This window comes from Stomoxys calcitrans, chromosome 4 (genome assembly GCF_963082655.1).
Source record: "Stomoxys calcitrans chromosome 4, idStoCalc2.1, whole genome shotgun sequence".
NCBI classification, from domain to species: domain Eukaryota; kingdom Metazoa; phylum Arthropoda; class Insecta; order Diptera; family Muscidae; genus Stomoxys; species Stomoxys calcitrans.
Window position 1 is genome coordinate 18,024,946 of NC_081555.1, and position 27,489 is coordinate 18,052,434.

At 39.8% G+C, this 27,489-nt stretch overlaps 2 protein-coding genes across 5 annotated transcripts in view; one reads left to right on the forward strand and one right to left on the reverse strand.

The window, feature by feature from the left end:
* The window catches only part of LOC106087918 (uncharacterized), a 35,194-nt gene extending 22,858 nt beyond the window's left edge, over positions 1–12,336 (forward strand). For 3 of the 4 annotated variants that reach the window (XM_013253136.2, XM_013253135.2, XM_059368023.1), the window contains 4 exons: positions 8,434–9,147; positions 9,214–9,442; positions 11,122–11,207; positions 11,291–12,336. In XM_013253136.2, the coding sequence (XP_013108590.2) occupies positions 8,499–9,147; positions 9,214–9,442; positions 11,122–11,207; positions 11,291–11,847 (1,521 nt within the window). In that variant the 5' untranslated portion in view covers positions 8,434–8,498 and the 3' untranslated portion in view covers positions 11,848–12,336. The remainder of the gene's footprint in view (positions 1–8,433; positions 9,148–9,213; positions 9,443–11,121; positions 11,208–11,290) is intronic. The other variant, XM_013253137.2, reaches the window with a different exon arrangement.
* A 1,438-nt stretch (positions 12,337–13,774) lies between these two features.
* Positions 13,775–27,489, reverse strand: part of LOC106087891 (protein ELYS homolog) — a 35,692-nt gene continuing 21,977 nt past the window's right edge. The window contains exons 3-10 of the mRNA XM_059368017.1: positions 27,094–27,422; positions 26,653–27,019; positions 26,405–26,595; positions 25,990–26,329; positions 23,272–23,840; positions 14,237–19,516; positions 14,046–14,169; positions 13,775–13,981 (exon numbers count right to left, since the gene is read on the reverse strand). Coding sequence (XP_059224000.1) covers positions 13,935–13,981; positions 14,046–14,169; positions 14,237–19,516; positions 23,272–23,840; positions 25,990–26,329; positions 26,405–26,595; positions 26,653–27,019; positions 27,094–27,422 — 7,247 coding nt within the window. The 3' untranslated portion in view covers positions 13,775–13,934. The remainder of the gene's footprint in view (positions 13,982–14,045; positions 14,170–14,236; positions 19,517–23,271; positions 23,841–25,989; positions 26,330–26,404; positions 26,596–26,652; positions 27,020–27,093; positions 27,423–27,489) is intronic.

Genomic DNA, 27,489 nt, shown 5'->3' on the forward strand with positions numbered 1-27,489 from the left:
AAAGTAAATGCATTTTTAATAAAACTTGGAATGAACTTTAATCAAATATACTTTTTTTACACTTTTTTTCTAAAGCAAGCTAAAAGTAACAGCTGATAACTGACAGAAGAAAGAATGCAATTACAGAGTCACAAGCTGTGAAAAAATTTGTCAACGCCGACTATATGAAAAATCCGCAATTACTTTTTGGGCAACGCAATATATTTTTCGCGTGGCGTTAATGAGGGCGCAACGGGCCGGTTTCAGCTAGTTCTTTCTAAATACACACTTTCCCAACTCTGCTGTGTGTACCCCACCAACTAAGTATATGAACACTAATAACAACGACCTCAGCATCACTCACCATCATCATCATCACTGTCGTCGTCATACTCAACATTCCCAGCAGCCAAAACAAAATCGTTGGCAATAATCAGAACCACACTGACCGCAACAACAGAGAGCAACAACGGTAAGAAGACAAGTCAGATATCCCCGATTTGTTTGGTGAGCCAGCAATAGCGGCTGCGGCAGCATCAGCCAACCTATTGAAGCAAATCTTTCTGGTATGGAGAATAATAACACACACACACACAAGTCGTTGTCATCGGCAACGTCACAGGCAACTATGCGGCAAACGGGGCAATGGTACGTTTTTTTCTACACGCGGACAGACATACCGGCCATATAATTGAAATTCCAAACTGCTGGTTTTTCAGGTTGTTCGCCTGCTTGCTGCTCTCGTGCTGTTGCTCTATGGACTTTTTAAGTAATTGCTGAATGGTTATGGTTGCTGTGACACAGGTTCGATGGCATGGTTGCTATTCATGCAACATTTGCCAACTTTTCTCCATCGAACATGGTGGCGGAGCTGCTGCTGTGGTCATAAAGCTTACTGCGCATGCTTGGCCGCCAGCGCTGAAAACCAGAACTTGCAATTCAAATATTTTATCGGTTAGTTATGTTTGTTTTGTTTTTGAATGGCTAAGGCTAACAACAACAAGCAACAACGAAAGAAAAGATGAAAAACAATACACAAATAAAAAAAAAACGTAAATTTGAATGAAAATACTTTGGCGCGCTCTTTTAAGCGTCTGCCACAATTCATCCCCTTGTGGTGGTTGTGACATTTTTTCTTTTTTTTTTATTATCACATTATTTCAAATAACATCTGTATCAGAACAGGGAATGGTGGTGTTTGCGCCGGCCTCTTGGTTTTATTAGCATTTTTTGTTTTGTTGTTGACACGATTGGCTTAATGCATTGCAGTTGTGGCATGTGTTGTTTGAGTGGTCCCATTAACAACGATGTAAAATTTTTTGACAATCCCTTCTTCATACTTCCTTTTTTAGGGAGGGAAAAACTTACAGCGGGTGGGAATTTTTGTGATACTATTTGCATTGTGCTGACTATGCTCTCTCTTGCTCTCTCCCTCTCTCTCTAAATGTGTGCTAGTGCTCTCATTTTACCTTCTTGTTAATTGCCTCTATATTAGGGCAAGAGTACTTGAAAGTCAAGGTTGTTTTGAAGGGTCTACATATTGTCCTTTTTGTTGTTTATGATAAGGACAAAGATCATATACAACAAAAACAAACTTTACATCTTTGAATGAGGACCAACATAACTTCGAACCATTCCTAACATCATGGGATGAAAGCCAATCTAACATCAAGAATCTTTTTGGTGTTTCCTATAAATTTCGGTAAATACAGTTATTATCGCCAGTGTTGCCATGTACTATCAGTATTACTAGTTAAAATGCCATGATGCTGACAAAAGCAGCCAAAGGGGGGCAACATAATTTCTTCTTATATACATTTTGATAAATACAGTTATTGTGGCCAGTGTTGCCATACGCTATCAGTGTTCCTAATTTCAAATGCACTGATGCAGATAAAAGACAAACAACGGGAGCAAAAAGAAATCTTTTCATTAAAAACTGCATGAGAAACCTAAACAACTTAAAAAATGCAACCCAGCATGAGAAGTTTTGTGCTGTTTGGTTTCTTATTCCCAAAAGTCTTTTGACAATCCCTACATCCACCTGTAACCTATAAAGATCTCATGGGTGTTCAATACATTAATCATGGGATTATTATTAAAAAACCATTATGCAGCAGATTTTCATTGACATGCATGAACCAATGAAGAGTGCAACATCATGGTCGTCATCATCATTTTGATGTTGCAAGTTTAATTCATTCATCATCACCAAGGTTTGAGATATCAGAAGAATCATTTTTATTGGAATATACCATGGATTATTCATCTTACAGTGATTTGTCGAATATTATTTCCTGTTATATTTACTTAAGACATAAAATGTGATATTTTTTTTGGTAATTTTTTGGAGGAAGTAAAAGAAACAAGTAAAAGCGTGCTAGGTTTAGCCGGGCCGAATCTTATGTACCATCCACCATCTTATATACCCTCCACCATGGATCGCATTTGTCAAGTTCTTTGAATGACTTTTTCAATATATACATATATGAGCTACATCAAGTTATAGACCGATATAGACCGTACTTGTCATTGCTGTTAGAGTAAAAATCGAGAAAAAATTGCGCCCTCCAGTGGCTCAGAGTGTCAAATTGGGAGATCGGTTTATATGGCAGCTATATCGGGTTATCAATCGATATTGACCATACTTGTCACATTTGTTCGAACTCATACCAAAACGAAATATGCAAAATTTCAACCAAATTGGATAAGAATTGCGCCCTCTAGAGACTCAAGAAGCCTAATCGGCAGATCGGTTCCTATGGCGGCTATGCCAGGTTATGGACTGAATTATACCATACTTGTCACAGTTGTTGAAAGACATTCCTCAACGATATGTGAAACATTTCACCCAAATCGGACAAGAATTACGCCCTCTAGAGGCTCAAGAAGTCTAATCGGAAAGTGATACCAAAACACCACGTTCAAAATTAAAAATCCATCCAAATCGAACAAGAATTGCGCCCTATAGAGGCTCAAAATGTCAAGACCCAAAATCGGTTTATATGGCAGCTATGTCAAAACATGGACCTATTTGGTCCATTTACCACTCCAAACGACCTACGCTAATAAAACAAAACAAAATTTCTATAGAAATTCTGTGGAGAGGGGCCTCTCCAACAAAATTTCTATAGAAATTCTGTGGAGAGGGGTCTATCCAACAAAATTTCTACAGAAATTCTGTGGGGAGGGGTCTCCAAAAAAATTTCTATAGAAATTCTGTGAAGAGGAATCTATCCAACAAAATTTCTATAGAAATACTATGAAAAGGGGCCTCTCCAACAAAATTTCTATAGAAATTCTGTGGAGAGGGGTCTCTTTAACAAAATTTCTAAATTATGGTATCCACAATACGTTCCATGGTTTTGAGTAGAAAGGACGTAAGGCCTATAGGTGTTGCTTAACTTGAATTGCCGGACTTGGGTATACATACTACCCTTGCCTTCTGCCATGCTTTCGGAGTGTATGCAAGTCCTCTATCTCTGATCACAACTTTCCTTAAACAATTTCAATACTTTTTTCTTTAAATAAAGAATTTCCATGAAATTTTCTCCAAAAACAGAGTTTTTGTCAAATTTTTTCCTAAAACCAAATTTCTTGGAAATTTTCTTTAAAGACAAACTTTCCTAAAATGTTCTCTAAAAGCAAAATTTCCATGAAATTTTCTCTAAAGACAAAATTTTTATAAAATTTTCCCCAAAGACAAAACTTTTTTGTCTTGTTTCTCTTTCGAGACGAGCTAAGTGATCGAACATTTTTTGCAATGGAAAAGGAAAGCCAGAGTTCACAACACACCAACCATTATGCGACGCGCTTTGTCTTTGGTTAGAAGACTTTTTAACATATTCGGTGTGGAAGCTTCAAGGGTCATATATTAGTAGGTTGTACTTCCACCGCATGTGTTGTACTTCCACCGCATGTGTTTTAACAAAATTTTCTCTAAAGACAAAATTTTCTCCAAAGCCTAACTCTATGAAATCTTCTCTAAATAATTAATTTCCATGAAATGCTATCTTTTTTAAGGACAAGTTTTTCCTTGTTGTAATCTTTAAAAGTCGCATACACATGACAAATTAATGGATAAAAATTCCTATAATTTTATCGATTTTAAAATTAAAAAATAAATGTGCAACTTTTCATTGTTAATCAAACAACACCGCAGCGGAAATAATCAAAAACAATAAAATTCACACTCACATGCTAAACTCTGGGCAAGGGAGAATTCTGAAAAGTCTTACCAAATCCAATTGCTATTCCATTAAATCCAATGTCATATAAATAAGCTATGCTGTGTTGTAAACCATACCAGCTCGCACACTTGATCAATTCCATAAGGAAGTGAATGTGGAAAACCTCATTTTGTATTTCTTACAAAAGCACCGTTTCCTAACATCATATTGCCCATGGCTTGGCTAGAGACCAGACTCTTGGGCTACCACAAAAGCAAGAGCAGCAGATGTCAAGTCAGCAAGGGAATCTTAAAAAAAGTGCATTCTACAACAACACTAAAGTGGGAAAATGAGAAAAAAAAAAACGTAGTTTAACTGGAAAATTGCAATTATGTGGAGGGGAAAAATCCAATGAAAGTCATGGAGAGTATAGAAGACAACTCAACGACAATATGTGAAAATCAAAGGGAGAAAGGTAGAAAACGAACGGGATGTCTAAACCACTGACTGCTGCTGGTGATCTGAGTGCTTAGATCAAGTTGAAGCGGAAGAAATTGCGATCTCGTAAACAGTTAATTAAAATCATTAAATCAACGTGCAACAATTACATACATCATTATAATGGGGTGGAATGGTGGGTTATATTAAAAAAGAAATAGACAAGAAATTGTTTGATAAAGGCAAAAGTTTAAAATTTTACCATCAAAACGTGTTAGAGAATATATATCCTTGAATATATTTTTCCAGTGGAATGGGTCAGAATAAGCTACCAGCAACTAGTGATTGGATGCCATAAGCCAGATGTAAAAGAAAACTTATGCTGAGCTATTGACTCTTAGCTTGAGAACTTGCAAAAACGCATGTAAGTAATGTCTAATCGATTCGGACAGCATTGCCAACCTTTCCAGTTGCTCGCTTTTGCTCACAAGCGAGATAATGCTCTAGGTATTCGCTTTAGACTTTACACTTAGCTTCCTATCTACTAAAGGAACCATGAAATTAGTTCCACCCTAACGTCTACGGATCTACTACCTATTCGTCAATTGACTAAAGTCGTGTATATTTATCTCATCCGACATAAATGGGAAAGAGTTAGAAAACACCAACTAACGTTTTGTTCAAATGTATGAAAAAGGTAAAAAAGCACTAATTGTTGGCATTATAGCCATAGTCGTGTCCAAGTGCTGCAATACTGACAAACTTCAATAAAGCAAGTGGTATAAAACAGTTTAAGGATGCAACACTTCTTCATAACGCCATAGACTGATCTAGAGGGGCTTCTCTAACAAAAAAAAAAAAAAAAAAACAAGTAAAAAGGTATTTAATTCGGCCGGACCGAACTTTGGATACCCACCCCCACTTTTTGTCACAATCCGGTAAAAATTGGATAATTTATGCACCCAAATTCGGCACGAACATTGAGTGGTCCAATAAATATAAGTCACTGTTCAATTTTGTAAAGGAAATATTGGTCTTTTTAGCAGCTTTATCCAAATATAAACGGTTCTGAACCATATAAGATACGGATGTCGAAAAGCCTAAAATAAGTCACTGCGTCAAATTTCGTGTCGAAATCGAATAATATATACGCTTTTTATAGGGCCAAGACTTTGAATCGGCAGATCGGTATATATCGCAGCTATATCCAAATCTGGACCGATCTGAAACAAATTAAAGAAGTATGTCAAGGGGCTTAACACAACTCACTGTCCCAAATTTCGCCGAAATGGGAGCAGGGTGTTAAAGAATTTAACCCAACTTACTGTCCCAAATTTCGACGAAATCGACCAATAAATGTGCCTTTTATGAGCCCAAGACTTTAAATCGAGAGATCAGTCCATATGGCAGCTATACCCAAATCTGCACCAATTTGGTCCAAATTAAAAAAGGATATCAAAGGGCTTAACACAACTCACTGTCCCAAATTTCAGTGAAATCGGATAACAAATGCATTGTTTATGGGCCTAAGGCCTTTAATCGACAGATCGGTATATATCGCAACTATATCCAATTTTGGACTGATCTGAACTAAGTTAAAGAAGGACGTCGAAGGGCCTAACACAATCAACTGTCTAAAATTTCGCCGTTTTATGGGCCCAAGATCTTAAATCGAGAGATCAGTTTATATGGCAGATATACCCAATTCTGGACCGATCTGGGCCAAATTAAAAAGGATGTCGAAGGGCTTAACCCAACTCACTGTTCCAAATTTCAGTGAAATCGGATAATAAATGCATTATTTATGGGCCTAAGACCTTAAAACGACAGATCGGTATATATCGCAGCTATATCCAAATCTGAACCGATCTGGGCCAAATCGAAGAATGAAGTCAAAGAGCCAAAAACAACTCACTATCCCAAATTTCACCAAAATCGGATAATAAATGTGACTTTTATGAACCTAAGATCTGAAAACGGCAGATCGGTCCATATGGGGGGCTATATAAAGATAAAGTTCGATAAAGCCCATTTTCGAACTTAACCTGCCTATGGACAAAAAAAATGAATCTGTGCTAAGTTTCAGATCAATATCTCTAATTTTGAAAACTGTAGCGTGACTTCAACAGACAGTCGGAAGGACATGGCTAGATCGTCTTAGATTTTTACTACGATCAAGAATATATATACTTTATAGGGTAGGGATGGGATATTTCGATGAGTTACAAACGGAATGACAATATGAAAATACCCCCAGCCTTCGGTGTTGGGTATAAAACTTACCAACATTAAAAAAATATTTTGCGGAATGGTGCCTCTACAATAAAATTTTTATAGAAATTCTGTGAAGGGGCCTCTACAACAACATTTCTAAAAAAAATTCTCTGTAGAAGCCCCTCTCCATAGAATTTTTATAAAAATTTTGATAGAGATGACGAATTCCACCGAATTTCTCTCAAAAATTGTGTTAGAGAGGCACCTTTTCATAGAATTTCTGTTGGAAAGTCTCCTCTCCCCAGAACTTCTTTAGACAATTTGTTGGAGAGGCCACAATGCATAATTTCTTCTCAAAAAAAAAAAAAAAAATATATATATATAGAAGTTCTGTGGATAAGGGCCTCCCCAACCAATTTTAAATAAAAAAAAATCAAAGAAGGATTTCGCCCTTTAGGGGCTTAAAAAGTAAAATAGGGAGATCGTTTTATAGAGGAGCTGTATTAGGTTATAGGCCGATTCTGACCATATTTGACACGTATGTTGAAGGTCATGGAAGAAGCCGTTGCACAAAATTTCACCCAAATCAGATAATAATTGCACCATATAGAGGCTCAAGAAGTCAAGATCCCAGATCGGTTTATATGGCAGCTGTATCCGGTTATGAATCGATTTGAACCATAGTTTGCACAGTTGTTGGATATCATAACAAAACACGTCGTGCAAAATTTCATTCCAATCGGGTAAGAATTGCGCTCTCTACAGGCTCAAGAAGTCAAGACACAAGATCGGTTTATATGACAGCTATACCAGGTTATGGACTGATTTGAACCATACTTAACACAGTTGTTAGAAGTGATACTAAAACACCATGTGCAAAATTTCAGTCAAATTGGATGAGAATTGCGCCATCTAGAGGCTCAAGAAGTCAAGACTCCAGATCGGTTTATATGACAGCTATATCAGGTTATGGATCGATTTCAACCATGCTTAAAACAGTTGTTGAAAATCATAAAAAAAACACCTCATACCAAATGTCAACCAAATCGGATAAAAAATGCGCCCTGTAGTGGCTCAAGAATTCAAGATCCAAGATCGGTTTATATGGCAGCTACATTAAAACATGGACCGATATGGTCCATTTACATTCCCAACCGACCTACATCTATAAGAAGTATTTGTGCAAAATTTCAAGCGGCTAGCTTTACTCTTTCGAAAGTTAGCGTGCTTTCGACAGACAGACGGACGGACATAGCTAGGTCGACATATTTCGAAGAGTTACAAACAGAATGACGAAATTAGTATACCCCCATCCTATGGTGGGGAGTATAAAAATTGTGTGGATAGGGGCATTTTCAACCAAATTAAAATTCTGTCGAGAATTTGGAGTTGGAGAATGGCCTCTCCAACAAAATTTCTAAAGAAATTCTGTAGAATTTCTGTAAAAATTCTGTAAAGAGGTGTCCCTTCGGATTTCCATTGAACTTTTTCCAAATATCAATTTTATTATCCATTTTATGTCTCGTCCTCCTGCATTTATTGTTGTTCCCCATTTATGTCAATTTTATAACAGAATTAGCAATTACCAAAAGGGCAACTCATTAACCTCCCCTTTTGCTTTTTATCATTTCATTTCATCACCAGCAAGCCACCATGTGTTACATTCCAAACTTGCATGATTTGTTTATCATTTTCTAAATGCTGAAACATACTTCAAATGCTGGCGGACCAGCTAATGGTCAAGTGCGTAACAACACCTCAGCAACGGGCCCGGCTCGAAATATCCACCTTAGACCACAACAGCCCTTGAACATATCTACCCTTAGTGCGGCCAGCCTGCAGACATCGAGTGCAACAACCACAGTAACACCACACAGCACAAATACCACAACCATAAATGGGGGACCACGTTCGACGTTACTCAATATTGCCTCATTGCCACCTCTGCCGCCAAGTGCAAACACAGCAACAACAACCACCGGTACTTTGCAATCATCACAACCCCTATTGCCACCCCCGCTGCCATTGCCCCTGCCACTGGCATTGTCAAACGGAAACGGTAATACGACCAATACAACCACCACACCAGTGACCCCTATCACCAATCATCTGACACCGAATGGTCTCAGTGGTATTGGAAACAATTTGCACACCTACACAAATCAGCACATAGCATTGGCCCATGTGGCCAATGGTGGATCGACTGTCAATAATCCAGCAGCAAATACCACAAATCATACAAACAACTACACCAATTATACAAATACAACGCATGGCATTCACAATAAGTCAAAACATGGTCCAGGACCCAGAGAAGCTTTGACCAGTCTGGGCCTTTTATGTTTAGGTAAGTGATGCCGATGGATATTAAGGACATTTCTCATTTTTTTGATCATTGTTTTTTTTTTGGCAGTGTCCCTACTTTTGGCCTTGCTGTCATTGATATTTCTGCTTAAAATATCTCCTAATGCCCGAGAGGATGCTCTGACACGAAGTTCTCCAGAGGATTTTATTATAGTCTATGATGTCACTTTGGCATTATGTGCCTTGTCACTTTCTTTGAATTTGTGCTGTTTATTGGTGTGTGCGATACAATTTTTGTTCGCTGTCAAGCTGGTGCGATCTCCCATGTTCGATGGAAGGTAAGTAGGAAGGAAAATAAAAAAAAATAAAATCACATATAGACATGTTTTTTTGAAAGGGGGTATTTCCACATAACTTTTATAGTCACAAATTTTGAAAAAAAAAATCAATTAAAATTTTGTTGAGCGTTCTTCTATACAGACAGAAATTCTGTGGAGAGGGGCCTCTCCAACAAAATTTCTATAGAAATTCTGTGGAGAGGGGCCTCTCCAACAAAATTTCTATAGAAATTCTGTGGAGAGGGGCCTCTCCAACAAAATTTCTATAGAAATTCTGTGGAGAGGGGCCTCTCCAACAAAATTTCTATAGAAATTCTGTGGAGAGGGGCCTCTCCAACAAAATTTCTATAGAAATTCTGTGGAGAGGGGCCTCTCCAACAAAATTTCTATAGAAATTCTGTGGAGAGGGGCCTCTCCAACAAAATTTCTATAGAAATTCTGTGGAGAGGGGCCTCTCCAACAAAATTTCTATAGAAATTCTGTGGAGAGGGGCCTCTCCAACAAAATTTCTATAGAAATTCTGTGGAGAGGGGCCTCTACAACAAAATTTCTATAGAAATTCTGTGGAGAGGGGCCTCTACAACAAAATTTCTATAGAAATTCTGTGGAGAGGGGCCTCTACAACAAAATTTCTATAGAAATTCTGTGGAGAGGGGCCTCTCCAACAAAATTTCTATAGAAATTCTGTGGAGAGGGGCCTCTCCAACAAAATTTCTATAGAAATTCTGTGGAGAGGGGCCTCTCCAACAAAATTTCTATAGAAATTCTGTGGAGAGGGGCCTCTCCAACAAAATTTCTATAGAAATTCTGTGGAGAGGGGCCTCTCCAACAAAATTTCTATAGAAATTCTGTGGAGAGGGGCCTCTCCAACAAAATTTCTATAGAAATTCTGTGGAGAGGGGCCTCTCCAACAAAATTTCTATAGAAATTCTGTGGAGAGGGGCCTCTCCAAAAAAATTTCTATAGAAATTCTGTGGAGAGGGGCCTCTCCAAAAAAATTTCTATAGAAATTCTGTGGAGAGGGGCCTCTCCAAAAAAATTTCTATAGAAATTCTGTGGAGAGGGGCCTCTCCAAAAAAATTTCTATAGAAATTCTGTGGAGAGGGGCCTCTCCAACAAAATTTCTATAGAAATTCTGTGAAGAGGGGCCTCTCCAACAAAATGTCTATAGAAATTCTGTGAAGACGGGCCTCTTCAACAAAATTTCTATAGAAATGCTGTTCTCCAACATATTTTCTACAGAAATTCTGTGGAGAGGGGCCTCTCCAACAAAATTTCTATAGAAATTCTGTGGAGAGGGGCCTCTCCAACAAAATTTCTATAGAAATTCTGTGGAGAGGGGCCTCTCCAACAAAATTTCTATAGAAATTCTGTGGAGAGGGGCCTCTCCAACAAAATTTCTATAGAAATTCTGTGGAGAGGGGCATTTCTATAGAAATGCTGTTCTCCAACATATTTTCCACAGAAATTCTGTGAAGAGGGGACCCGTTTCATATTTTTATAGAAATACTCCAATAAAAATTCTCTTTTATTTTTGTGTGAATTTTTTTGGAAAGGTTTCCTTTGCGCCTGACTGTTAAACCCATCGGGTTTTCTTTCAGAGTTTCGTTCAACCGTTTTTAGAATCCGTAGAACATAATTTGAAGTAATACATTTCTTCTTTTCCTTCTTTCACACAGAGATAATCGATATTTGGAAAAATCAAGTACAAGCCGTACTTGTGCTGTTGGCGGTTTCTTTATATCCATACCCATATTCCTAACAGGTAAACATTGTAAAGCCCATCACCACTAAAATCCTTAAGCATGACTTATGTAATCTTTTTAACCTTCTTTGACCCTCTTGCAGGTATTATTTTGTATACCTTCAATCATTTTCACTCCACACCTGCCATTATAACCAGTGTCCTCATAGGCATTGGTATCATATTCTGCGGAGCAGCAATGGTGCACAATGTGTTTGTGTGGCAAAAGGAGAAGACCATTAGTTATCGTAGTCCTGCAGTGCATCATATGTCATTGGTATCACAAATGTGTCCCATCACACCACCTGTCCAATTTCTCAACCATCCGAATCATTTGAATTTGAATCAATCGCATATATCTACGCTGCTTCATCCGACCTCCATAACGCCGGTATCTCCCAATCACTCACATGGTAGCTTCAATCCTTTGACAGCTCTGAGCTCTTCATTTATGGTGCGTCCTTCAACAGCCACGCCGCCTACACCAAAACCCTTGGCTAATGGTGGTTGCTTGTCGCCAATGGCAGGTGGCGGTGGTGGGGTGCCTGGTATTGGAGCGGCACGTGAAGCTAGCGGTTCTGTAAGTCCTGGCATACCAGCCACCTTGGATATGAGCAATGTTACTAGCATTTCATTGCATGAGTTATCCACCTTAGTCTAGACTAGTTAAGATTGTACTGTGTATGTATTTATGAGCGAATGTAATTTGTTTTAATTGTTATCGATTATGTGTAAAATAAAGAAGTATCTAAAGAAGTAGAAGGATGAAAAGGAGTGCAAGGGAAGAAGGAATGAGGGTAAAACTGTGAATTTGAGACTACTCGAAAACATGAACTACATACAACCAAATCGTTTTTTAAAAGTTGTGAAAATTTGGTAGAAAAAATTACAGCTTTAATGAATTTTTGATTTAAAATAATTTGTTGGATATTTTTATCTGTGTATATCTATTTCCTTCACCTTCCCTATGTCATGTTTGCATATGTAACCAAAATAAAACTTGTGTTTATTTTTCGATTACAATAATGAAGGGTGAATAAAAATTTGCTGATACTTCTGCGAGTCTTGCCTTATCCAGTGAAATTGTAAATTTTTTCTATTTTTAGGAAATCACTAATTTTGTAAATATTTTTGTATACTCATCTATAACATTAAGTGTAACTACAATATATATGTATGACTATTTAATAACATCTTGTAGGTTAAAGAAAATAAACTTTACATATATTTTGAAATACAAATCAACACATTTTTAAATTTTAGTTGAGTGATTAAAAGGTTAAGTATTTTGTGAAGAGGGGTGTCCCAAACAAATTTCAGTACAAAATTGGAAGGAGAGTGTTACCTCAAAAAAAATCTATACACATTTTTGTACCGAGTGTCCTTAGCAAAAAATTTCGAAGAAAATTTGTGTGGAGGAGGTTCTTTCAAAAATTTCTATCGAAATTTGTGTACAAAAGAATCTCCAAAACAAATAACTACAAAATTTGAATGAAGAGGACCATCCCAAACAAATTGCAATGAAATCTGAATAAAAAGAGGGGCATCCCCACAAAAATTCTGTGGAGAAGGGCCTCTCCAACAACATTTCTATAGAAATTCTGTGGAGAGGGGCATCTCCAACAAAATTTCTATAGAAATTCTGTGGAGAGGGGCCTCTCCAACAAAATTTCTATAGAAATTCTGTGGAGAGGGGCCTCTCCAACAAAATTTCTATAGAAATTCTGTGGAGAGGGGCCTCTCCAACAAAATTTCTATAGAAATTCTGTGGAGAGGGGCCTCTCCAACAAAATTTCTATAGAAATTCTGTGGAGAGGGGCTTCGCCAACAAAATTTCTATAGAAATTCTGTGAAGAGGGGCCTCTCTAACAAAATTTTCATCAGAGGCCCCTCTCCAACAAAATTTCTATAGAAATTCTGTGGAGAGGGGCCTCTCCAACAAAATTTCTATAGAAATTCTGTGGAGAGGGGCCTCTCCAACAAAATTTCTATAGAAATTCTGTGGAGAGGGGCCTCTCCAACAAAATTTCTATAGAAATTCTGTGGAGAGGGGCCTCTCCAACAAAATTTCTATAGAAATTCTGTGGAGAGGGGCCTCTCCAACAAAATTTCTATAGAAATTCTGTGGAGAGGGGCCTCTCCAACAAAATTTCTATAGAAATTCTGTGGAGCGGGGCCTCTCCAACAAAATTTCTATAGAAATTCTGTGGAGGGGCCCCTCCAACAAAATTTCTATAGAAATTCTGTGGAGAGGGGCCTCTCCAACAAAATTTCTATAGAAATTCTGTGGAGTGGGGCCTCTCCAACAAAATTTCTATAGAAATTCTGTGGAGTGGGGCCTCTCCAACAAAATTTCTATAGAAATTCTGTGGAGAGGAGGCTCTCCAACAAAATTTCTATAGAAATTCTGTGGAGAGGAGGCTCTCCAACAAAATTTCTATAGAAATTCTGTGGAGAGGAGGCTCTCCAACAAAATTTCTATAGAAATTCTGTGGAGAGGGGCCTCTCCAACAAAATTTTTGTATGAGTGCTTTAACTTAATTGTTATTTTTTTGTTATAACTTTGGCAGTGCCATGCATTACGGTACTTTTATTTGTTATGACTTCAAATTTATTGACCCTTTTGTTGGGGAATGATTTTTCGTAAATAATAAACTTCTAAACAGTAAAAACAATTTTGAAATCACCAGAAGTTCTGATGTTAAAATAATGAAAAACACATGCAAAAAAATTTTTTTGAGTACTAAATTATTGTTTCGCTGAGGGACGACCGCGTTTTCTAGATTCAACCGGAGCTGGAAAATGAAAAAAATTCCACATAATTTTATTTGGACATTTTTGCCTTAACGGTTATTTTACCATCCTCAGGTATTGCTGATAAAACAGAATTTGGGGAACCCTTATCCTTGGAACGGCGGGATCTGGTATTCTTCTCACTGCCCAAAGAGCTGGCTACACTGGCACGATCATCCTCACGCTCTTCCTAAAAGGGGTTAGCATTTTTTTATGTTTATTAAATAAAGCAATGGAAATGGGGGGGGGGGGAATACCTTATCTTTGACAGATTTTCTTGTGATTCTTCGCTTAGCTGCAGTGGCGCTGGAAGCAGTGCTACGTTTCGAAGAAACCGATTCAGCATCATCACTGTCATGAGAGGTATTGGTTGCAGCAGAACGTGGCCTTGCTCGGGAACGTTTATTATTGTTCGGCGAATCATCCTTGCTTAGACTATCCACATTAGCTGATTGTGTTAGGCCACTCGATTTTTCCATAATGGCCAATTGAGTGCGCGTAAGACGACGAGAAGAAGAATAGGTCGAATCTGAACTCTCGGTAGATTGAGGAGAACCATGCTTTTTACTTGAACTTGCTTCAGCATCTTCGCCTTTATGCTTCGCCTCTTTTTTCTCCTCCTCGGGGTGGTCTTCTGCGCTGACTTTGCGTTTTGCAGCTATTTTCCGTTTATTTTCAGCTGGTTTCGGAGAGGGAGGAATACTTTCGCCTTCTTCTTCTGGCACAGATAGAATACTACGCCCCCTAAGGGCACGTGGGGTTCCAACACTGGTTTCCGGCTTAGATTCAATTTCCTCTTCGGCTACTGACAAAATACTACGTCCCCTGAGGCTTCTCGTAGGTGTTGCCACATTGGTCTCAGGCTGTGAACTTGTGCTGTTGCGTCTTCCTAATTTCGGTGTTAGCGGCAATTCGGCTGTATTGCCGGATAAGGAGGTCCTGCGAGAGCGTTTAAGTGCTGCAGGTTGCTCATGAACAAGGGATGTTTCCAATTCACTGTCATTTGAATGTAAGCGGCTCCTAAGACGTGTGTGAGCAGCCGGTGAATCAGCTATGGTAGTGGAATCTTCATTTATGGCATCCAACATGATGGAACGTCGACGCGTGCTGACTTTTCCTGGAGGAACAGATGATCCCCGGGTGGAGCGGGTATCACTGTTTGCCGAATCTAGCATTTTTCCCTTCTTGTTGGTGGTTGGTGTATCTTCGTGTTCTCCACCCACCACCACCTCCTCATCAATTTTATATTTTGGCTGCAAAGAAGTGGCTCTCACACCGCGACGGCGGAGAGGTGTGCTGGGACTTGGCTCCGCATCGCCTACACTTTGTGGTGGCACTGAAATACCTCGGGTACTTCTTAGGCGTGGCGATGAGACCACCAACTCCGCGGCCTCCATCGCCTGCGGGGGTACTGAAGAGCCTCTTGCATTGCGGCGTGAAGAAGAGGAAATTTCGGATGATTTATTTGTGCTGGCTTCCAAATCAGCTGGTGTAACAGATGTTGCTCTTATACTTCGCCGAGATGTAGTAGCTGGTTTGGGTTCTATTACTACATCTTCGGGAGGGACTGAAATTCCTCTGGTAGATCGGCGAGGAGAAGCAACAGGGGTTGATTGTAAATCCAGGGGAGGCACTGAAATTCCTCTGGCATTGCGGCGAGAGGAAGTTATAGCAGCTGCAGCTGTAGATGAAGAATCCAAAGCCTTAGAAGTTGAGGCTTTTCGTGTGCGTTTTCCTTTGCCCATGGTTTGCTCATTTAGTGTAACTTCTTCTGGTTTCTGGGAGTCTACAATTTCCAGAGCCTCTGCTACATCCATTGAGTCACCCTCCTCAATTCTAAGGGTAATTTGTTCTTCTTCCGCACTATCGGAAATCTTGGCAGTTTCAGCATCTTGTAGGAATTTTTTATGTTCTTCCACAGTTTCCTTGGCAGCTACTGATGATGTCTTGGAAGATTCTCCAGATTTAGCATCTACTTTGGTTTCCTGGGCCTGGTTTTCTGGAGATTCACTTATTATTTGTGCAGCTGTCTCTTCGGTAACCTCTACTTTGGTAATTGCAGCTACTTTTGCACTTGTTTTCGAAATTGATGGTTGTTCTGTGGGCTCTTCTTCTGCTGAGGTTACTACTATTGGCTTATCATTTGATTTATCCATTTGTGGCCTGAGTGATTTATCATTTGTGGCCTGAGTAGCATCTGAGTTATGAGTGTTGGACACCACATGTTCATCTAAATTTTCATTCCTGCTATTGCCGGAACTATATTCCTCCACCAGTTTCACATCTTTACTGGCACTTTCTTCTGGATAATTTGCAGTTTGTCTGGTATCGGCAGAGGAATCATCGATAACTTCCACAATATCGGAATTTTGATTGGACCCATTATCGTTATCATAGAGATCCATAGACTCTTCATCGTTGCCATCATCATCACCTTCTTCCTCTTCGCCAGTTTCGTTGTCGTCACCATCATCATCATCACCATACTCATAATCATCGCCCATATCATCATCAGCATAATCCTCATATTCTCCAGTATCGAAACTTCTCTCACTGGCTATGTCACCATGTTCACCTTCATGAACACATTCACGATCAATTTCTCGTATCTCAAAGGGTCGCCCATAATCATTGTCATCTATGTAGGAGGAGGAAGATGATAGAACAATGCAATCTTCCTCATCGGAGCTATACAAGAGATCAGCCCAAACACGTTTGGGTTTATTTTCCCCATCTTCTGCAGACTGCTGCTCCTCCTCCTTAGAATCATTGTGTTTGTCTTCTGTCTTTTGCTCTCCCACACCCTCCATTTGTTGTTGCTCTACGGGCTTAGGCTTTTCAGAGAACTCCAAATCTTTGACATTAACAGTCTGGGTGGCAGAGACTTGGGCTTTTCTTGGCTCTTGTTTTGTTATCTCTGCTTTTTCCTCACTGTGTTTCTCTTTTCCACTTGACTCAGCAGCTGCCAAGGGACTTTTGCTGTTGACCTCCGCTTTTTCTGACATTTCCTTATCATGGGCAGTTACCATAAGCAATGATTTAGTTTGTTGCACCGAAGTTGCATCCAATACCGAGAAATCATAAGTGCTCATACCCAAGGTGGTATCCAGCATATGTTTTCTTTGCTCTTCAGTGGGTTTGGTTATGGCCTCATTTTTATGTGATGCCAAAGCACTGGGCATAGCAAACATGTTTTGCGAACCCACTGAACTACTGGTGTATTCAAAGGAACCCAAAACTGTACTACACTCGGCAAGTTTGGCAGGGGACTGTGGTGGTTTTTTCTCTTCAAGCGGTCGTGCATCAGCCTCGACAGGCCTACTTGGCATGGCAAAGACATTGGAGTCATAAGAATCAAAAACTGTGCTGCTCTGTGACAATTTGTTATTCGGACCAGAGGTGGTCGGTTTTGCTTCTTCTGTGGTTCCCACTTTGCCAGGGGTGGAGCCCACCTTTGATGAGGAGACCTTTGGTATAAATTGACTGCCACTTGTAATTGTGCTACTGGCGGAAATACTTCCAAACCCGCTGGAAGTTTGAGATGTGGCATTATCAGTCTTCGTGGCTAAATGGCTGAGTTTATCAAAAGCCGTAACATAAGCCAGGTTGTGGGAGACATTTTCAGTGGTTTCCATAGTTTTGGAAACACTGGCCAAAGACTTGCGAGCAGAAATAGTCAGGCCCATGTTGCTTGCACTGGGGGCTGTAACATAATCTTGGGCAATGCTCACATCCTTGCTACTCTCCAACGACTCATAATCCTTGCAAGGCTCTTTTGTATCCTCCTTAGCATGGCAAACTGCTGCTGTTGATAACACTTCCTTGCTTTGCTCTTCCTCATAGTTCTCAAATCTTGCAGATAATCTGCTTCTGGGTCGTGCTATTTCTCTTTCCCCAGACAATCTCTTAGCGAATTCTCCCTTTGATTCTTGATTCATTTCTGCGGAAAGTCTAGAAATGGGTCTTCGGGCCTTGGGACCACTAGTGAAACTACATTTGCTCAAAGTCGAATTATCCAACTTGGAATTGTTGTGCGAAGACAAAGGTGAGTAAAAATTATCCTCGGAGGCATTGCTGGAACTCACAGAACTCTTGTTCGAATCCACCGAAATGGAGCGACTAGCTTTCTTGGCCTTCAAACGAGAATAAATCTCCACCATTGGCTCTTCGCTGACATTTTCTTCTCCCATATCCATTTCTTCGTTTTCCTCTTCTGCAATGTTTTGCATGAGAGAATTGCTCAACTCAGTGGAGGGCAAGCGGAAACGCAAATTCTTTTCTTCTTCGTGTGTAGCAACAGCACCAGTCTCCGTCATATGGGATTTTAAAATGCCATGAATTTCTGTAGGCGACCCACGATGTTGCACATCTTCGGTGCCCCTTTGACTAGCCTTTGTCTTTAAAGGTTGGGTTAATATTTCCATGGCCTTGGAAGCATGCTGCACTTTTTCTTGCCCTTCATTGGCAGCCATGGGCTTCTCAAGGAATCTAAAGTCACTGCCATTCAATTGTATGGACTTTTGTTTATTCATTTGCATAAATTGTGTTAGATCTTGCACCAATTCCTGTCCCACCAAGCGTCTCTTCTTCTTGGGATTTAATTGATTTTCCAATTTTTGTCTTTCCTCATCATTGGCCAGCAATTCACTTTCCCCCAAATTCCTTTTTTCCCTTACCTTGTAGGCCTGGGGATAGGACACATTGTTCTTGGCCATAAAATCTATGTAATTGGTTTCATTTTGAGGTCTTCTTAGGAAAGGGGCATTGTTGGAGCTAAGCAAATGTTTGGCTCCATTGCGTTTTTGTTCCTCTTCCATTTCTCCCCAATAGTAGGTGGCAAAATGGGCACTCAAAGCCGAACTGTGATATACACCACCCAGCAGACTATTGGCATTTTGTTTGATCAATTGGCAGCTCAGTGGCACCGGAGATTTGTTGTCCACATCCTTTTTCTTGATTTTATTCTTTATGCGAAAATAGACATCGGTCAAGCCCTGGGTCACCGGTGTCATGGTGGTATTAAAGGCTGATAACACCATATTGGGTGTCTCCATTTGTGCTGCCCCATTATGCAGTGAGCTTCTCAATGATTTTGGCCTAGCGGACAACTCATCCATATACGAGACTGCTTCTATGTATTTCGATTTTTGCAACAGATAGACAAAATGCAAACTTTCAGCTCCGGGAGCTTTGCTTCGCTTCAATATATTTTGTAATATCATGCCCTCATTTTCACTGAGGGCCAAATCTCGTATAACACCAAATTGCCCACTGTGCAAACAGCAGGTGAAAAATATCTCCAGCAATGATTCGTCATTTTTTGAGCGCACAAAATGAAAAGCTTCCGAAATAAGTTGATTGGCCAATAAAGTTTTCAGTTTAAGCATGGGCGCGATTAAAGCAGGCTGCGATTCTAATATGCGGAGAGCCAAGTTGGCAGAATTTTGTGTAAGCAGCGATTCTATCAGTAATTCCACAAGCCATTGGGGATAGGATTGATTTTTATTAAATGGTGATATGAACTCTTCAACAGCGGGCTGAATTATTAGCAAAAAAAAAATGAGTAAGAAGAAAATTTCCGAATTTATTAAAATTACAGGACTTTCGAAAAGAAATCAATCGCTGCATATCGATGTACATGGAACAATATGGCTATATTTTATTTAAAAAAAATCTTAAGTTGTTATGGTAAAAACATTATAGAATTTTTGGAAATATTTTTGGCAATATTTTTCAAAATTTAACATTTGTTTTCAAAATTCATTTTTTTTTAACTTAAAAATTTTTTTAAATTAAAAAATTTTCAAAATTCTATGGTTGCCCAAAAAGTAATTGCGGATTTTTCATATAGTCGGCGTTGACAAATTTTTTCATAGCTTGTGACTCTGTAATTGCATTCTTTCTTCTGTCAGTTATCAGCTGTTACTTTTAGCTTGCTTTTGAAAAAAAGTGTAAAAAAAGTATATTTGATTAAAGTTCATTCAAAGTTTTATTAAAAATGCATTTACTTTCTTTTAAAAAATCCGTAATTACTTTTTGGGCAACCCAATATATCCGTACAAGTTAAATTTTTTTTTTTTAATTTTGTCCACATTTAGTTATATTTTTTTTAAATTTCATTCGTAATAAATTTTAATGATAAATAAATTTTGTACCCTCCACCATAGGATGAGGTATACTAATTTCGTCATTCCGTTTGTAACACCTCGAAATATGCGTCTAAGACCACACAAAGTTTATATATTCTTGATCGTCATGACATTTTAAGTCGATCTAGCCATGTCCGTCCGTCCGTCAAAAGCGCACGCCAACTTTCGAAGGAGTAAAGCTAGACGCTTGTTAGTGTAGGTTGGTTGGGATTGTAAATGGGCCAAATCGGTCCATGTTTTGATATAGCTGCCATATAAACCGATCTTGGGTCTTGACTTCTTTAGCATGTAGAGGGCGCAATTCTCATCCAATTTAGCTGAACTTTCGCACGGGGTGTTTTGGTATCACTTCCAACCCGGCTCGAGCACCACACAAGCTGGAACATTGAGGTTCGATCTGTGTGCAGTTCATTGCTATCACGAGGTTGCGGATAGTGGAATGCTCCATCCAGAGTAGCTGTAACTGCAGTCGCGGACAATCTGGGGTATCGAGCGAAGAATCTCAGTGAGAGTTCGAGTGGCACCGGCTCTTGCACAAATACTGAGTGACTACGATGCTCCATATAACAAGGCGAGTTAAGCCTTTAAATAACCAATGGCCACTCTGTTCCCGCGGCGATCGGTCCTTTGAAACGAAACGAGCTTGCTCACCTACAGGAGCTTGACGAGGATCGCCACCTCCACATGACATGAATGTGATTACAACAACAACTTCCAACAACTGTACTTAGTATGGTTCAAATCGGTTCATAACCTGATATAGCTGCCATATAAACCGATCTTGGGTCTTGACATCTTGAGTCACTAGAGGGCGCAATTCACATCCGATGCGGCGTAATTTCGCAAGAAGTGTTTTGTTATGACTTTCAACAAATGCGCCAAGTATGGTTCAAATCGGTCCATAACCTGATATAGCTGCCATATAAACCGATCTGCGATCTTGACTTCTTATGTTCCTAGAGGGCGCAATTCTTATCCGATTTGACTGAAATTTTGCAAAAAGTGTTTTGTTAAGACTTCCAACAACTGTGCTAAGCATGGTTCAAATCGGTACATAACCTGAAATAGCTGCCATATATACCGATCTTGGATCTTGACTTCTTGAGCCTCTAGAGGGCGCAATTCTCATTCGATTTGGCTGTAATTTTGCACGTTGTGTTTTGGTATCACTTCCAACGACTGTGCTAAGAATAATTCAAATCAGTACATAACCTGGTATAGCTGCCATATTTACCGATCTTGGATCTTGACTACTTGAGCCACTAGAGAGCGCAATTCTCACCCGATTTGGCTCTAATTTCGCAGAAAATCTTTTGTTACGACTTCCAACAAATGTGCTAAGTATGATTTAAATCGGTACATAACCTGATATAGCTGCCATATAAACCGATCTGGGATCTTGACTTCTTCAGCCAATAGAGGGCCCAATTCTTATACGATTTAGGTGAAATTTGGCATGAGGCGTTCTGTTATGACTTCCAATGTTGTTGTTGTTGTTGTAGCAGTTTATTGTGTTCTATCGTTTATCTGCTCGATTCTGTTGAGTGTCAAGACCCAGGAACTCTGCTACCAAGATGGGGTGCGTCCACAGGGATCTGGATCTGAGTCGAGTGGGTCTGGCTGAGCAGTTAAACAGGTGATGTGTATGGTGCGGTCACTGGTTACAATCGGACATACATCTCGCACGTCGGCATCAATCATTACTCTGTAGGAGTTGAGGTGGATGCATCTGCCGGAACGTAATTGACCAGAACTACGCTGGTTTGCGGGGGGAGGTCAATTTCTTCAGTTTCAATGGGAGGCGGTCGTTCTCCAAGGACTACATTCACCCGGTAGACATTTACCGCACCTGCTACCGTGTCTGCATGAATGTTGCTGCTTGATATGCCGCTTGATCTAGAGAATCTCTTTTGTAGCGCTGAACCTCACGCTTTAGATCATGTAGATCTACCTTGAGGCTTCTGGGCGGTGGATATCTATGCACAAGATGATGATTTGGATGGTCTCTGCGATAACAGCCCAAAATGAATTGCTTAGACAGCATGTAGTTATGTCTTCGCACTGGTAGGATCTTTGTCTCCTGATGGGGGTGGTCCACATGAGAACTGAGGAGACAGCCCGTCGCAGTTCGGAGAGCGGCATTCTGACAGATCTCAATATTATTCCACTGCATGTCACAAAGCTGACGAGACCACACTGGCGCTGCATAACTTAGCACAGATCAGCCAATTGCTTTGTACGTGGTCAACAAGGTTTCTTTGTCTGCGCCACAAGTGCTGCCGGCAAGTCACTTGAGGACTTTGTTTCTACATTTCACTTAATCCCAAATTGCTGTGGCATGTGGGGAGAATGTGTAAGAGCTGTCAAATGTGACGCCACGTATTTTGGAACACTTGATTATCGGAATCATTACTCCCTCGACCATCACAGTCAACTCGGTATTCACCTCACGCGTGTTTGTAGTGAACAATGTGGCTGAAGATTTGGTGGCAGATTTCTTGCAGCGAATTATGAGGCAAGTTCGTTGTGGTAGACGTTCAACCTATCGCATAGGGGCCCAATGCCATGATCATAGAATCGTCCACATATGATATGATCTATATGCCGTCTGGAGGGGGTGGAATGGAGGATAGATAGAGGTTAAACAGTGCCGGAGATATCACCCCCCCCTTGGGGAACTCCCTGTTTCACTCTACGGTGCTTCGACTTCTTAATCCTAAATTCCACAAATGACTGCGTTTCAGCGTTTCAGGCCTGGCTGGAGGGACGTGTTGGCGATCTCCGCAAATAGTTTGACATGGCTGACCAATCAATCTATAGCCTGATACAGCTGCCATATAAACCGATCTGCCGACTATGCTTCTTGAGCGAGCCCATATAGGGCCCAATTCTTATCCGAATGGACTGAAATATTATCCAATGACTTCTACTACGGTCTTCAATATTCAATTCACTTATGGTCCGAATCGGACTTCTTAATAAATATATCTCCATTAGCATAACGATTTTTTTCCATTATTCTTCATTTGCCTAAAAAGAGATACCGCGCAAAGAACTCGACAAATGCGATCCATGGTGGAGGGCATATAAGATTTGTCCCGGCCGAATTTAGCACGCTCTTACTTGTTTAATTTTCCACTTACCAAAAATTGATCATGATCTAAATTCCAAAATGATTGCACCGTTTTGATCAAAGCCGCCGAAAGTTTAAATACACTGGGGAATTTAATGAAATTCGCAACCACACCCTTATAGGCTTCCTCATCAATAGCCATGTTCATGTCCAAAAAGAAATACAGCAAAATTGCGTATTTGTTTTCATAATCCAAATCGGGTACCAACATTACCCTAAGCATGGCCTCTATGGAATTGGGAGGATAGAGACCATCGCCATCATTTTCCAACCAAAATTCATGCAAGACATTCCCCTTACAGGCATGATCAATGAAGGCATCGATGTAGAGCAAACGGCAACTGCCCGTTTTCTTCGATATAAGATTGTCGTTGATTTTTGAAAAATACAAACGTTTCTTCTTGTAGAATTTCTTAAGATCCTGATAGGGGTAGGGCACCAAATCATGGTGTGCATTCACTTGACTATTGAAGGGTGACGCTTCGGGTAGTAGACCAATATTTAAAAGCCACAAAAGTAGTTCCTGATAGTTTGAAGCCATGCGCAAGGAATTATGATTATTCTCTAAACTAGAATAAACTGAAATGAAAGGATTACGAGTAAAATTAGGGTAAAGTTTTTTATTGTTCCCCAAAAACACGAAATTGGTATAAAACTTTAATGTCAAATAGCCTAGGGGGACGCCCCATACCAAAACCCACCCTACCGGGCATGTTTACCTATTGGGGTATCAAATTAAAGGTATTTAAGAGTAGAGTACGAACTTGGTATACAAATTTCACCCTAAGTGTTCGTAGTCCCCCACCCCCAACAGGAGATTTCACTGCTTTTGGGCAATATGGGTATCAAATGAAAGATATTAAAAAGTAGTGCACAAATCTGACACAAAAATGTTTTCCTTGGTATCTGAGGTGCCTCCCCACCCCCAAAACCCCCCAGCAGGATATATTTACCAATTGGGACAATATGGATATCAAAAAGAAAACTATTTAAAAGTAGAGTAAGAATCTGATATAAAACCCTCCAGCAGGGCATATTTACCAATTGGGGTAATATGGATATCAAATGAAATTTATTTAAAAGTACAGTAAGAATCTGACATAAAAATGTATTCCTTGGAGTCTGAGGGACCTCCCCAGCGCCAAAACCCCTCAACAGGGACAATATGGGTATTAAATGAAAGGTATATGGAAGTTGAGTACACATCTGTTAGAAGAGTTTAGTCCAAAACGGGCATGAATGTCCTTGACGTTGGATGGATATCAAATGAAAGTTCTTTGGGGGTTGACTAGGAATCTGGTATACACATTTGGCAGAGTCTGGGACCGGCCCATCCACTAAATACCCTTCAATATAATGTTTAGTTAGGTTCGGTAAGAGTGGCAGTTCTTTAAAGATTCACTTAGACAATTTTAAGTCCATTGTGTTACCACAGTAGCAACAGACCCAGGCTTCTGGGGCGGGAATCGAACCTCAGCACTGGTAATCCAAGCACGCTACCAACTCGGCTACCGGGGCGCCCAGGACGTTTAGTCAAATCGGGATAATATGGGAGTTAAAAGAGAGGTCTATGACAGTAGAGTTCGAATTTAATGTTGACATAAGGATTCTAATATCTGGGTCACGTCCTGCCGTTCAGCAGGACATGTATTGGGATGTAATTGCGGATTTTTCATATAGTCGGCGTTGACAAATTTCTTCACAGCTTGTGACTCTGTAATTGCATTCTTTCTTCTGTCAGTTATCAGCTGTTACTTTAAGCTTGCTTTAGAAAAAAAGTGTAAAAAAAGTATATTTGATTAAAGTTCATTCTAAGTTTTATTAAAAATGCATTTACTTTCTTTTAAAAAATCCGCAATTACTTTTTGGGCAACCCAATAGATCGCGACAAAAAAGGACTCAAATAAATGGTAATTTATGTCTTAGCGTCAGGGGAACCCGACCTCCCAGTATAAACAACACCAAACTGTCAAGCAGGACGACTGAGAACATATTGTACACAAATGAAAGGACTTATCAACCTACCAAAAAACAAAAATGAATTAAAAGTAAAGTAATGTCCTCCAGGCGGAGATGCGGGCGATAATGGAATGCCAGAGGCGGTGTGGTACTAAAGCGAGGACGTCGAGTGTAAACATTTTTACGGACAGTAAAATGGCCATAAAGGCAATAACAACCAGGAGGGTAAGGTCACGAACAGTCTTGCAGTGTAAAAAGGAGATTAAAGCCTTCTCTGAGGATGGCAAAATCCGCATCGCATGGATGCTGGGCCATAACAAAATAAGGGTGAATGAAAGGGCAGATGATTTGGCGGTGAAAGCCAGAGGACTGCCGTCAATACACTTGGTTAACCCCAAGCCTTTCGGGTCGACACAGTCCGAGTTAAGGGAGTGGGCGACAAACACTCATTCAACTTTGTGGAACAGCGGAACGGTCGATAGGACGGCGAAAATCCTATGGGGGAATCTAGAACGTGAGAAGACTAGGTTATTGCTCAAAGGTAGTAAGAAGGAGGTCTGTACAGCTATTGGTATCATAATGGTACACATAGGACTACGAGCTCACTTCTGTAAAATCGGTGAGGCAAGTGATAGCATGTGTAGGGCATGCGGGGAAGTTGATGAGACGTTGGCACATTTCCTTAGGTGGAGACACAATACCTGACATGAACCAACCTGGGGGAGTGGTCTTTTGAAAACCTTTTAATTTCTTTCCTTTTTACACTTACCTCTTTCTGGTATTTGTTTTCGTGCCACCACCAAAGTCTCTCCCAAAAGATCATGCAGCAATTTCAATTGTCTGGTTATGAAACACAATTCTTTTTGTTCCCTATGATCCAATGGATAACCACCAAATTCGAAAAGACCTTTGCATAGATCATTGCATCTGGCCTTAATGTCGGTGGCTCTTTTCCATATCCAATCGGTTAGGGTGGATAGTGATAGGCCGGTGGAAACAGCAAAATCTCCCATAAAACTGCCATCAATCCAAGATTTGGCACAATCACGCAATAGACTCACACAATTATTTTCCAAGGCGGTGGAAAGCATTATTTCATATTTGGCTTGCTGGAAATATATAACAACAACAAATCATGCTTTAAACCTTCAAATACAAGGGAAAACAAAGGTCTTTACACTTGCCTGGGAAAATGTGGAATTTAAATTCAGTTCCGTAAATTGTGGCATAAGGCGGGTACGCAAAATCTCATTAAAACAATTATTGGGTTCCAAAAATATGGAAGCATTGCTGACACGTAAAAGATTTATCAATCGATTTTGGGCTCCCTCCCAGCTATAACGTCTAGAGCCTTCGGTGTGCAATAGAGTGCATTCTGAAACATAGGGCTAGAAATTAGAAAAAATAATTCCATTTCTTAATCTAAACTTACCAAAACTCAAGGAGTTAGGATAGAAATGTTCCTCAAATCTTTGCATTGAATTAAAATGTGTTATAGAATTTGGTTGCAGATAGGCATGTAAACCATTGCACTCGCCATTGAGTATATATCCTGCGAGATAACTGGGCTGCTGACCATATTCCAAAGCCAAAGGCATTTCCTCCTTATACCATTGATTTAAATCGAATATAAGCAATTTATTTTTTCCTTCATACACAGAATGCCAGGATATAACACACAAACAATTGGAATCATCTTCACCATGACTGCATAGTGTTGAAATAGCTTGACAAGCTAAAGCTTCACTTCTGGTGGCCTCCAAGGGCAATTGTAGTCGCACATTGCTTGAAAGAAAAGACTGAAAAAAATGGAAGAAAAACAAAAACAATCTTTGGTAATATTTTTCTTTTCTTAAAACTTCTCTTAACACACTTCAAAATAATATTGGCCTTCCAGTTCATCATGCTGTTCATCCATTACACGTTTCTCATACATTAAATTGTGCATGATGGCATGCAGATTCTCGCCATTCTCGTGTAGGGTCCATACATACAGACAAGCACGTGGATCATCTGGTGGTTCTAGATAATCGATTTTAACCAAAGGTGACATTGCTATTTCAGCTGTTGGTCTGGCTATGTGAAATATCTGCAATTCGGCCAAGTCGTATAGAGCCAGACGACCATCTTCCAAGCCAATTGCCAGGCCGGTTATCAAATCTATGGACTGTATGCATTGTATGGAACATGGACTTTCGATAACTGAAAGATAAAGAAAAAGTTTATAAGAAAAAAATAGATTGTTATGCTTAAGAACAAATGTAGGACC